Source organism: Perca fluviatilis, chromosome 21, assembly GCF_010015445.1.
Source record: "Perca fluviatilis chromosome 21, GENO_Pfluv_1.0, whole genome shotgun sequence".
NCBI lineage: Eukaryota > Metazoa > Chordata > Actinopteri > Perciformes > Percidae > Perca > Perca fluviatilis.
The window spans coordinates 31,935,867-31,949,935 of NC_053132.1; the positions used below are offsets into that span (position 1 = coordinate 31,935,867).

At 43.6% G+C, this 14,069-nt stretch overlaps 1 protein-coding gene across 1 annotated transcript in view; it reads left to right on the top strand.

The window, feature by feature from the left end:
* The first annotated feature begins 244 nt into the window (after positions 1–244).
* Positions 245–14,069, top strand: part of cavin1b (caveolae associated protein 1b) — a 39,129-nt gene continuing 25,304 nt past the window's right edge. The window contains exon 1 of the mRNA XM_039789005.1: positions 245–1,052. Within this exon, the coding sequence (XP_039644939.1) occupies positions 522–1,052 (531 nt within the window). The 5' untranslated portion in view covers positions 245–521. The remainder of the gene's footprint in view (positions 1,053–14,069) is intronic.

Below are 14,069 nucleotides of genomic sequence, written 5' to 3' on the forward strand. Positions count from 1 at the left end.
TGCCTGAGCTTGTATACAAGCAGATCAGTGCAGCTCTGCTCTAACTATTCCAACCATGCCGATGGGAAAAGGCTAGACCAAAGGGGTGTGTTATTGAATCATCGAGGGGCTGGACCTACCAGCTGGAGTTGGAGTCTTGATATGTGCGTGTGTATTAAGGGAGGAGAAAGGGAGGAGTTTAAAGAGAGGGGGAGAGTCCAATGGAAAAAGAGGGGGGTGGAGAGAAAATACCCTGCCTGGAGGGTTTCTCTGCCTGGTGTGGCATTCACATCCTAACGCTCATGTGGTAACATCCAGCATCGCTTGGCTTCCCCTGCACGCTGGCCTGATTCCAGGGATTTGAAGTAAACAGGAGATACAGACAGAGACAGAGAGTGCATATATGCTGGAGAGAGATAAGTCAGTTCAGAAGTAGGAGAGGTAAAGAACAGAGATCCAGAGAAGAGAAGAAAGCAGGTGAGAAAAGGCATCAAGAAGAACTAGTGGTTTATTAGCTGACTGAACACTAAAAATCCACTAACATGGCAGCCATGGAAGCACTGCAATCCACAAGTGCCCTGCTAGAGCCTCAAACCCTCACCGAGATCTCAGACGATGAGGTCAACCTTCCACCCTCAGATGACGAAGACGATGCCCTTGCCGCAGCCAAGAAAGAGCTGTCCATCATGGGTACAGAGGGGGACGCAGCGGAAGACAAGGACGACGCAGTGAAGCTGGACTCCCAGGTGAACGGGGTCATGGTGCTGTCTTTGCTTGATAAGATCATTGGGGCGGTGGACCAGATCCAGCAGACCCAGAGCGGGCTGGAAGCCAGGCAGCAGGAGATGGAGCGCTCGGTGACCAGCATTCAGGGCGATCTGACCAAACTGTCCAAGAGCCACAGCACCACGTCCAACAGCGTCAATAAGATGATGGAGAAAGTGCGCAAGGTGAGCGTCAACGTCAAGACTGTGCGTGCCACCCTGGAGAAGCAAGGAGGCCAGATCAAGAAGCTGGAGAGCAACGAGGCTGAGCTGCTCAAGAGACGCAACTTTAAAGTCATGATCTACCAGGTGAGAGAGTGAATGTGTGTATAAATACATGTATCAATGTGTGGTTATGGTTTGTGTGTTTGAGGTGTAAGGCTGAGTATGTAAATGATATGGCACCTTATTGGTTCAGTGATGGGTGTGGCCCTCGGGTGAACCAAACAAACGTTTGGGCTCTTGAATGGGAATGAAAGTCATCTCAATGGCACATTCCTTTTAAAAAAACTGCTGAAAATGGTGGTGGTGATGGTGGTTTATTATCAAATAGTGAATATGAAAGTGTTTGCCAAAGATGTTTCTCAATTTGCTGAGGTGCAGAGGATTTCAGGGAGTGGCTCGAGTTACCTCAAAGTATTGCTAGCAAGTGCTCAAGTGACAGGCTGTACTATATCTCATCACTGAACCCACAATACCAAAAACATACCAATCAGAAAGTAATGCTATCCCAGGATGGATACTATTTAACAAATAAGAAGGTCATTTTTACCTCTCACTTTTTTGCCTACGACTTTATCATTTATCACTTACTCACATAAGCACCCAAGGTAAACAAGAATATTCAATATATTTAAGTTAAGATTTGATGCTTGTACACTTTATGTGAAAAATATACCCTTACCCATAACTGAAGTGTTTTTGTAGCATAAACCTGACCTGAACTCTTGCATGCCAGCCATCCACCCTAACCCCCTCCCTATCATTTCTGTACGGTAGGAAAACTTCATTGACTGGAATAACGTTGTCTGTGATCATAATCCAGGCAGAAATTACGTTGCCTTCAAAATGTATGTGGCAAAACAAATTAGTAGTATATAACATGTATATAAGTTGATACACATCCACACCTATGGTAACAATTACTGGATACATTACTCACACTTATTTATCGGGAAACACTTCCAGTCATTTTCTACTTTGGTATGTAATACCTTTACCTTACCTTTTATAAAATAGTATCTAAATACAAATAAAATCTGTTTTCACATAATCTCTTTGTGGCTGTATGATCAAAGTACAAACATTTGTTTTAGCCATTTCTTATTCTTGTTCATTCTACCTTTAGCCTGTACAGACGCCATTCATTATGTTCTTAAACAAAATACAGAAGCATTGATCATGGGTTGATTTCTGGGACTGTAAACCTTCCAGATGTTGCTCTGTACCAACCCTGCCCCACCCCAAATCTACTGTACATTGGTTCAATACTCAGTATACACTAAAGGTGGCTTCCACATATTTTCCTTACAAAGCACACTATATATAGGACTAAAGAATACAAGCCAAGCTCGCTGGCTGCCTAAATCATATGGAATCCATTCGGAAAGTCATTTCACTCTTTCTCTTTATTTTTTAAAACATAGTTGGAAAATACCACAAGGACGCTCAAGGTCCTGTTTAAAGCTGAGGGGTCGTAGCAGAGAGGAAGGGACAGGAGAGAGGAAAGCTCTGAAGGGCAGATGTTTCATTTGAAAAGACAGAGAGAAAGATTTTTATTTGAGGGGAGTTGAGGAGAGCCCTGTTTCTTTTTTTAGCCTCAGAGGCTGCTGTGTGATGTGTAATAGCTTGCAGCTTTTTGCACAGTGGCGCGAGACATTCAGAGTTTCCACTCTTGACTCAGACATCATGGCTTAGACCGACCTCACTCTCTCTTTTTTTCTCGGTCTCTTTTCCAGTTGGGCAAAAGTCAAATGAGAGCTCCATCTTAAGCAACCCAGACTGTCTGACTGTGAATGCGTATGAGTTAATGCTATTCTAACATGTTTACACAATATATTTGTCTTCCTTGTCCTGGGATATTAGTATATAGTATATATAAGTTTTTATACATGATGATCTGCAGATGACCAGGTCACAGCTTTCAGCAAGAAAATGCTAATCTCCATCATCACATCTGAAAGAATCTGATGACTCTCAACCTGGAAAGATCATAAATCAACATTTTAATTAGTATCTTGAAGCGGAGTGTTGCAAGTTTCCCGTACAATCTACTTGGAACACCACAGAGCGAAAAACAAAACAGGTTGGGATTTTGATAGTGTTAGCCAACTGCTTGGGCCCTGTGGCAAGAGAAACTCCCCCTGAAATGCCTATCTCTGGCTCCCTCACTAACTCAAAACACTGGCTTAGTTTATGGTTGCCAACTATGACATAATGTCAGATTCATCTTCATTAAAAAAGCAAACCACAATGTGTTGTTCTGTTTTCAATTTTCTGTGCTCCTCTGTTGCCCGTCAAGGGCGGATTCTTTCAAAAGCAGCAGCAGACAGGGAAAAACTCCAACATCCCTACAACTGGCATTATCTTTTTTTTTTTTTTTTTAGGATTTATTAGTACTGTTGACTTATATCATGAACAATCACATCAATGCCACCCACAACAACCCTGTGAACACTGTGGACATACAAAGACATCTGTAGCAGTAGTTATAGTGGTAGTCAATCAATCCATTTTATTTGTAACGAAAATCAGGAATCATGAACTTGCACAAGGTACAATTCCAGTGAAATGTATTCCCATCAGTTCCTTGATCTTGTGCATGATTCGTTATGAAGCAGAATGTGGCCTTCAGGTCGGCACACAGAAGAAGAGTCACCCGGTTGAATGGCACCGGCACTCCAGGATCCAGCCAAGTCTCAGGGAAAGGACACCACAGCTCCCAACATCCAGCTGGAAACAGACCCAGACTCAGAGGCCCCCCAGCCCACCGCCCGACGCCTGCACACTGGCTAGCAGGATGCCTAGCAGAGAAGTCGCCGTCGGTGTTCGATTCCTCCACGCTTGCCTCTTTAGCCCCCTCTGATGGAGAGATGGAGATGGATATAGAGTTGGTCTTGCCTGTCCACGTAATCAGGATCGTAGCCATAGGTCCTAGCTGATCGTGATCTTCATCTTTTCATCTTCATCTTGTTTCCTCTGATGTTTACATTTGAAAACTTTGACCGGCCAGGCTAGTAGAGTCAGCAGGATAGCAGTAGTAGTAGTAGTAGTAGTAGTAGTAGTAGTAAGAACATCATGGAAAGACAAACAAAATAAACTAGGCCAACAGATACAGTGAGCTTATGTTAGTTACGCTGCTTTATTAACTGTACAAAATGTCCCTTTGAAATGTAGAAGAGTCGGGAAAAAAATGGATTATAGTTACAAAACAGTTTTATTAGACCGAAAAAGACAACATTTCTCAAAATGGTCTGGGGATCTTCTGAGGCCTTGATGTTGCTTCAGGGGCACCAGCAAAAGTGGGATTAGTCTAAGGTTACATGGTTTTAATTCACATGGTATTATTGAAGAATACACAAGAATAACTGAATACATTTTCACTCCCACTGCCAGGATCTCCCATTTACACTATTGCCTTTTCAATAAAAAAAAGAAATCAGCATCAACATTCCCATATAGGGGTCCCTTGGTAATAATCTTATCCACTTGGGGTTCATGAGCCAATATCAGTCTTTTTATATCTTTGTGACATAGCAACACATACTATTTTCTGATTTTTTTTCCCAGACATTTACCCCAAATGCTTCTCACTTTTGAGTTTGTGTCAGGTGGGAAATAAGTTTAGATTCAGACACCCCTGATTTATACTTGTGCTGTTTGTGCCCCGAGGAAAAGCCCCGCCCTGGTGCTCTGCAGATAATAAAAACACACTGTTACTGAATCGTGTTCATCGTCACATCGGGTCAGCTCACACAGGGAGGACACAGCACGAGGCCTTTGTAGTCTAATATGGGGTGTTTAAGCTCTGCTTTATTAGCGGCTGTTGGCCCACCAGTCTTCCCTCCACTCCCCTCCTGGGCCCCCTTCACAAGTGTGGTCCTAACAAGGCTTAGAGTGATGGGACATATGACTTAGTTCATCTTGTTTTTTTTGTGAAAAACAACTGTACATACAGTATGTACATATGCATTTTAATTCATAGTTATAAAAGTTTTCTGGTAGTCTACAGGAAGACTTAGTGACCTGATTCCACACAAGCATTGTTTCTCCCTGGTTTCAATTGAGTTTTTTTCATTATAGGATTTTTTTTGTTGGCATTGTTAGAAATCGGATTACATTATTTTTCATTTTTCATTGTGGCACAAATCATTGCGATAAGTCAAAAACTAATATCAGTCTAATGCAAATCAAAACCACCTGTGATTGATGCCATCGAAGCAAACAGTATCACATAATGCCACTGGTATGCTGGACTAAATCAAGCTACTGTATGATGTGTAACAGCGGCAGATCTGTCAGCACATCTGTTGGAAGTGACTGTCTCCTTGTTAGCATGAGCAGCTGTCCTCCTCTGGGGAGTGTATGTGTGTGTGTGTGTGTGTGTGTGTGTGTGTGTGTGTGTGTGTGTGTGTGTGTGTGTGTGTGTGCACGGGGTGTGTGTGTGTGTTTGGCTCATTTAAGGCTGAATATCCAGTAAGCCTGAGATCTACTCCCTTATATCTGTGTTCAGTTCCTTGACAGCTGAGGCCATGTGTTGCCAGATAACAGCGCTTACAACACTTACTGAGGATCCAACCTGGAATGTGACAACTCTACCTCACAGTGTGGGAGAGAGAGAGAGACAGAAACAGAGGGAGCAAAGCAGAGGGATAAAAATGTTAGTTGATTAAAGCTGCACTTTCCAGTTTCTTTATATTCACAATAGATCAAATTGCCATCCGATTTAAAGTGCTTTACATAAAACATTAAAGCAGGGTGTCCCTAGGGGGTCCTCACAGTCAATGCAGGGGGGCCTCCAAATTATTGCAAAATTTTAAAGTTTAAAAAAAAATAAAATCTTAACATGAATCTAACATTTTATTAGCAAACATAAATCCCCACTGATGATAGGCTTACTGGCCTATAGGTAAGGTAGTCAATTAGATATCCATCCCCATATACAGTTCATCCTAACGGTAGGTTTCCACACAGCGAAATTTCGCTTTGCTCTCATTGAGGTTGAATGGAGACGAAATTCGCCCTGATTGAGCGAGATGAGAGCGAATCGCCGAGGGGAGCGAAATAAAGTTGACGAAAGTTTAACTTTATTCAAATGAGGACCACTAGAGAACCAATCAGGTCTGCGTGTTTGTGTTCGGAGGCGGGAGTTACAAAAAAAGTCTGACCAAGATGGCGGAGGTCATCAGCGCAGTATCATGAAAATTTTGATGTGATTAAAATGTTTGTACACGAACATCGGTACTTCTATCAACACGAATTGTGTTTTATATGACACACAAACTTAATTAGGGCACATACACCACTAAATAGATCACTGTATATGTTAGTTTAAACACTCAAACTTTTCAGCTAGCCGACAGGCTAATCGCTAGCTTGTTCGGACATTGGATTTCATTGTAGCCTAGCCAGGTAGCTAGCTAGCTAGGCTACTTGTGCATTTGTTTGATTACATGTTTTATTGGCAAACATTGACGCTTGCAGCAACACGGATTGTTGTTTATATGTCACACGAACTTAAACAGGGTGAATACACACCACCAAATAGACCACTGTAGATAGTTTAAACACTCAAAATGATTCAGCTAGCCGACAGGTCACCCGCTAGCATGTTCGGACATTGCATTTCATTGTAAGCATAGCAAGGCAGCTAGGCTACATAGCCAGGTTACCAGAGCATTTATGAGCTAACATTTTACCGATGGTTTGCTGCTGTGCATTTTTACCGCCCTGTCTTCTGACAGCCCGGGACATTTAAAAAAATGTTGCGGTCTTGCGTGTTGTTTTCGCGACCACGCCCCCCGAGGCAAACTTTCGCTGGCCGAAATTCGCGAGGTGTTTCGCTGTGTGGAACCCTACCGTAAGGATTCACTGTGCCACATTTATGTTTTAAAGTGCCCATTTATGAAAAAAACACTTTTTCTGGTATTTGGGGTGGTCTTTTGTGTCTCTGGTGCTTCCACACACATACAAACTTTGAAAAAAATCCATCCATACTGTTTTGAGTGAGATACGGTTTCTGAATGTGTCCTGCCTTCAGTCTCCTGGTGAGCTGTTCAAAATCGGCTCGGACTGTGACGTCACAGTCCGAAATGAGCTGGCTAACCACAACCGTTAGCTCGTAGCGTTAGCATTAGCATGCTAACGCTAATGCTAACACTAGCATGGTACCTCGTTCTCAATAGCAAAGCACTGCTACAACACACACAAGTTCACCATAATCTACAAAAGAACTACTTACATGTGAACCCTCATTTAGAAGTCTCCCAGCTAATCCTGCCTTGTAACTGAAGTTGGAGAAACAGCCTGTCTTTTACTGTCTCTAGAGTTAGCTAGCTGACATGCTCTACATCTGAGCTACTGCGCATGTGCGAGTGCAATCAAAGATAGTACAGAAGAAGAAGATGAAAAGAGGTCTCACTCTGTAGCTAAAACATAAACCAGGTGAAAAGAGGATCTACAGCAGTGAGAGAGAGCTGTGCAGTACAACAAAAATATGGTGTTTTTTGAAAATTAAACCATGTAAACCTATTCTGGTACAACCTTAAAATACAATTATGAACCTGAAAATGAGTATAATATGGGCGCTTTAACATAAAAACGTGATTTGTAAAATCATGGTAATAATTATTAGGCTACTTTAATAGCTTAGTATTCTAGGCAAAAAATTTATGTATAAAGGTTTTAGGCTGCGCTACACGTTATTGTAGGCCCAATTTAATATGCAGCTTCATTTTATACAATATATGTAGTAGGGGGTCCCTGCTCCGTCTCTTTCAGTTAAGGGGTCCTTGGCCTAAAAAACATTGAAGACCTCTGCATTAAAGATTAGATTAGATTAGATAGACTTTTATTGATCCCAAATTGGGAAATTTCAGTGTTACTGCTGCAAAATATCAGACACACAGCACACGTACAGAATGTAAAAATAAAAATAAAATAAATAGGATAGAATTCAAGAACAAATATTCAAAAAATAAAGATTAGCCTACGTTTTGACTCAGGAACAGAAAGCAGACTTGTCCCAGACGACCTGAGAGGTCTGGATGGTTTATAATGTAGCAGCAGATCAGGAATGTATTTAGGCCCTATCCATTAAGTGTTTATGAACCAACAATATTTTGAAATCAATTCTTTGAGAGACAGGAAGCCAGTGTAAAGACCTCAGAACTGGAGTGATCCACGTTCTTGGTCTTAGTGGACCAAGAAGGAGAGACTGTCTGAAAATGTGTTCCATCATCCATGTCTGTGTTCATTGCATCTTCTCTATAATGGCAGGCTTTTAAACCCGCATTCGAATACAGCCACTTTGGAACAGCTATAAACACTTTTGCCCTTAGACTCTAATGTCTAATGACATGTTGTGTGACTTGGTTCATTTGAAGCATAGTTTAATGCTCCAGCTACAGTGGGGGGTCTAGGGACAGTTAGTGTGTAGATCAGGTACATGCCTGTTTGTTTTGTGCCCCTGTCCCTAGTCTCGTTTTGCCAGACCTTCCTTTACAGTGTTGCTGAGGAGGGTCTGGCTGGTCCACATAGCATTCTGGGATGGGGGAAAAACGTGCTCCTGTTTACTGGCATTTCTTTAAACCAATCACAATCGTCTTGGGCGGTGCTAAGCGCTGGACGGAGCCACAGAGCTGCTGCAAAATAGCCTCGGGAAGGAACATGTTTTGATGGAACCTGAATGTGTGTAACCCTACTGCCACCTTTAGTAAAGACTGTTGGCTGAGAGGAATACATACTATGTAGTGAGAATAGTGACTAACCTACCCGAGGAGCATCCTCCATCACTGTGAGGGGGGGGGATAATATATGAGGGTAAGAGCAAAATATGAGAGAGATGTTCATCCATTTTGTACAGGGAGCGTATGGGTGTGTTGAGATGAAGAGCAGGGACAATATTTAGACAGCTGATTCATAGCACAGGCATCCCCAGCTCTCCATGCTAACCTCCTCCTGCCTCCTCCTCCTCAGTCACAGCCCTGTTCCTCCCTCTCCACTGCTCATCCACCCACCAGGAGAATTCACTCCACTTCGTGTCCTCCTCACCCCGCCCCACCCTACACACCATCCCTACACTCCTACCACTTTTCCTTTTTCTCCTCTCATTTGATTCTTTTTCTTTTAGTGTGAGTTGATAAGATCCATCCCCTTTGATAAATCAGATCTTCTAACTGAGATCAAACTATATCATTAAAAATAGATTTGCAATAAAATATATTAAAAGATAAGCATGTTCAGGAGATGTACAGTATACATGTATGTTTAGAAAATAACGGAAAGAGTTGATTATTTAACATCTAAAATATAAAGGGTGCAGTCAGCAAAACAATAGCAAGGAAGTATCATTGTGTGCTGAAAAAGGAGTGTTTAAGTCATTTTGATATTTCCCTGGTTTGAGCGAGTTGTTTCTTAGTCTGTTATTGGTATAGGTAAATAGCTCTTATTCCAGGGTTGCACTTGTTGTGCAACTCTTTAAAATCATATCAGCATTTAAAACAGCAAAATTAACCCATTTCAATTAAATTACCGCAATCAACAGTTCCACTTGCAATTCCACTTGACCAAGTGTACAGCTTTGGTAAACTTTGTCAAGGGGTATGGCTCTGAGCTAGGATAGTCCAGTGGCACTGGTCCTCTAGCTGGGGGCATAACAATGAGCACATTTTGTGCACAACATTTTGTGGTCACTGCTTACCTCTAAATCCACACTTTCTGTGTAGGGTACAACTTTGACATGTGAATTTGCACTGCTGACCAAAATTTAAGCGGTCTTGGTAGTGCTGACCTGTTAAGAAAGGAATACCCAGAGAGAGCTATCTTGGACTGTGGAAATTAACATGCAACAAACAATCTGTCATATTCTATACTTTCCACCAACACCACCCAAAACGCCTCCCTTCATTTAAATCAATAATACCCTGTCAAACTGCCCTCTTATTTAACTGTGATCACTGCTTCATCCAAATGATTTACAAATTAGGTAATGTGAATGTTTTGCCCTCAAAAGAACCAGATCTGCAACACTATAAAGTACACATTTCACCAACAGCCTGAGAACAATAAGACTCCAAGTAATGAATTGTATGTAAATTAATCAAGAGTGAACCCGTTCTTCTCCCACAGGTCCGTCCAGGTCCATATATGGACATGTGAGCCAGAAATGTTCCCAGCTCAGTGTACAGGCCAGATTGTGTGTAACATTGTTTCAGCTGGGAGCAGTGCTTTTTTGGTGGAGTGCTTTTGGCTTTGGTTCAGTCGGTAGGGGTGGTGTGAATGTCAGGCAAGATGGTCAGGGCATTGATGATAGCTTGTTGATAAATGGGGAGGAAGGGAAATAAAAAGGGAGAAGAGGAGAGAGGATAAAGGAGACAGAAAGTGTGGTAACAGAGGGCTAATGGAGACGGAGAAAGAGAAGAGGAGAGCCATCTAAAAATAGCAACTATCACATACTTGTTTGATTGTGAGAAGGAAACGGCCTTTAGGAGATTGTGTTCCTGTTTGGTTTTGAAAATCAGAGGTCGGGCCAGGACAAGTGCCGACGTTCAGGCCACAACATCAGCCTGTTTGTTAATTCATGACGTTCAGACAATTGTCATCCGGTCGTGGAGACGTGGGTGTGTTATGCTAGTAGAGGCTAATGGAGCTAGTGGAGCCTCTAGCCTTGAGCAGAGATGAGGAGGGGGCTCCAAAGGTCTGGTAAACTCACTTCTTTCTAACTTCACACCTTTAGATTATTTATAGTTTCAAACTTGTAGTCTTCAGCCCCAACCGATGCTGACTCTATTGACATCATCGAGGACATTTATCAGACCTCACACAGCTCCTACTGGAGACACTAAAGACTTTATACTACTTTTTTGTTTACAATCTGTGAAGTTCCTCTTTAAGTGCATGTGTCCTAAGCTGCAGTTCCTCTAATAACCACAAGATGCTGGCTCCAAGGAATATAGGGCATGTTTGCTTGACAGACAAGTGTCTTGGCCTAACAAGTTTAGCTGTGGTGGTTGCCTGTGACCAAACTTGAATTTCCTGGCATCAGTAACTTGGTAATGTTACAGACACTATGCTCTTTCAGTCTGTGGTTTCAGGGCAGTTAGTTTATGCCACCTGATATGAGAGAGGAATCAAACACACACACGTAAAACTGTAATTGGAGTAGTTTAGTTTTGCTTCAGGGGGTTAAAACTGGAGTGCCTTCCCCTGGTTTGGAAATTGAACTGCTGCTGATTCATCATGGCCTACCCAACATTTTCAGGTAGCCAGTGGGCACACAACGTTTATGGTGCTAGCTATCGTAGCTCAGGGCCCTGACACCCACCCCACTCACCCACTCCAATTATATCCAAATTTATAAGTTATTAAAAGTCTGACAACATTATGTTTTATTATAAGATGCCGTTATCGTGCAATGCTTTCGTCTGTAATTTACTAGTCTATATATCCACGAAGTTCCACTTCCGGGATTGTTCCGCTGCCACAGGAAATTCCGCCGGATGTCCATTACCTTCCTCTGTCTCTGTGTTGGCGTTCTAACATCCGGTGGATTTGTGAGGACTATGGTTAAGTGCTCCTCAGATCTCTTCAGGGTAAATCCAGACAGCTAGCTAGACTATCTGTCCAATCTGAGTTTTCTCTCGCACAACTAAAACAACTTTTGAACGTACACTTGATGCCAGGTCAACACATTAACTGTAGCTAATAGCATTAGCTTACCTCTGCTTTGTCTGCAGTTCTCTACTCTTAAGAAAAATGTGCTTTGGTCTAGAATGTAGTCTTCTCTTTGGCAGGCAGTAGTCAACCCCAGTCAAAATGGTCACTCCAGACCCGATGGTCTGAAAGGCGCATTGTTTGGACCGGAGTATTAGAATCCATTTGTAGCAATAACAGTGCGCAATGGAGAAGAATGGAGCAGGCCATTCAAAAGACACCTTTGTCCTTTAAGTCCTGTTTGGATCTAGTACATGGATAGCATTACACTGTTTAAATCTTTTGTGTCAACTAAGTGTGCCCATCTCTTGAGCTTGTTTACAATTTAGATTTTCTATGCACAGAATAATAAAAAAGTCCCTTTAAAAAGGGAACAGTCTACTGTATTGGCGCTTACCCACTGCTAGTACCAGCTCCACTCTCTCGGCTTGGGCGCGGTGCCCCGTTAGTACTCATGCATGAGGCGAGCGTGGCTGGTCGTCATAGCGATGCCGCAGAAAACTGCCGTGACCTAACGCGACACACACACACACAGAATGTGGAAGGTGTGTAGTGTGTTTGATTCTCAGCATGTGGCTGTTTCCCAGAAGACACATTTAGTTTCTAAAGAAGTTGGAGGCAGCAAAAAAAACGTAAGGTTACGACCGTAACCCCGGTTCTCTGATAGCATGAGTGAGGTATCTCACATATGGGGTACGACTCCCCGCGTATCCCTCAGAAGCACTTTCTCACTACGCCAGCTATGATTGGCTGGCCACATCTGACGCAAGACGCCCAAGGGGCGGTCCTCTATATAATCCACAGCCCGTGCGTCTTACAGTCATTCAAGGTAGCAACCTCTTCTCGCTCCACGCAAGAAGGGTGGTCCGGTGAGATACCTCACTCATGCTATCAGAGAACCGGGGTTACGGTCGTAACCTTAAGTTCTCTTTCAAGCATTCGTTCGGTATCTCACATATGGGATGTGTTTACTCCCGTATTGTCGGACAAGCCAACCTCGTGATACGTGACCTTTCCCAATCATACCAACGTATTCTGCGTTCCGGATGACTCCACACTTAAAACAGTGTGATCCAGGCGAGACGCAGTAACGTTGAGTCTGTAAAACCTCATGAACGTTGTTGGGGACGACCAGCAAGCAGCCGCACACACCTCCTGAATCGACACCCCTTTAAATAAGGCCCACGACGTGGCAATCCCCCTTGTTGAATGTGCATGTAGACCAACAGGAGATTCCAGTCCTTTAGACGAATAGGCCAAGGCAACTGCCTTTACAATCCAGTGTGATAAACGCTGCTTCGTGATAGGCTTACCCTTGTGAGGTCCCGACCACGAAACAAGCAGCTGATCCGCTTTCCTGAATGACAGTGTCATAGCTAGGTACGCTCTCAGAGCGCACACAGGACACAACCTATGCAGCCGCTCCTGTTCCTCCGATGCGAACGGTGGCGGACAGAAAGCACTGAGTTCCAAGGGAAGGCACAAATAGGAGGAGTCCATGACCTTAGGAATGTATGCCGGGTTCGGGCGTAATGACACTTTAGAATCACCCGGGCTGAACTGTATACACGATGGATGCACCGATAAGGCGTGTAAATCACCAACCCGCTTGGCTGAAGTTAGCGCCAAAAGCAGTGCCGTCTTAAGTGAAAGCATTTTCGCACCCACCCCCAATAAGGGCTCGAACGGTGGTCCCGATAAAGCGTCCAAAACCAGTGGCAAATCCCATCCGGGAGACAATGATTTTGACACCGGGCGTAAGCGCCGCGCTCCGCGCATGAAACGGCAGACCAGGGGATGCTGTCCCACCGTCTTACCGTTTAAACCCAGATGACATGCAGATATAGCGGCCAGATATACCTTAATCGTGGAGAACGCTTTTTCCTTATCCAGGAGAGTTTGTAGGAACGTCAACACAATCCCTACTGAACACTGAAAGGGCACTTCCCCAATAGACGTGCACCAGTCTTCAAACACACGCCACTTAGCTTCATACAATGTACGCGTGGATGGAGCTCTTGCACTCTGAATAGTCATTATAACATTTTCAGGCAGACCACAAGACGTCAAGTTTAGCCAGGCGCTCTGGGTGGGGGTGAAAGATTTCCCCCCGTGCTTGAGACAGTAGGTCCCTGCGCAATGGTAGCGGCCACGGCTGTGCGTAAAGCATTTGTGTTATCTCCGCTAACCAGTGCTTTTGAGGCCAATTCGGGGCCACCAGAATGACCATGAAACTCTCGTCTCTCACCCTGGCTAGGGTGGGGGTTATCAGAGCTAACGGCGGGAACGCGTAAAGAAGGGTGCGCGGCCACTCGTGTGCCAGCGCATCCACTCCCAGCGGGGCTTCCGCATCGTTCAGAGAGAAATACAGAGGACATTGTGTGTTTTCTCTGG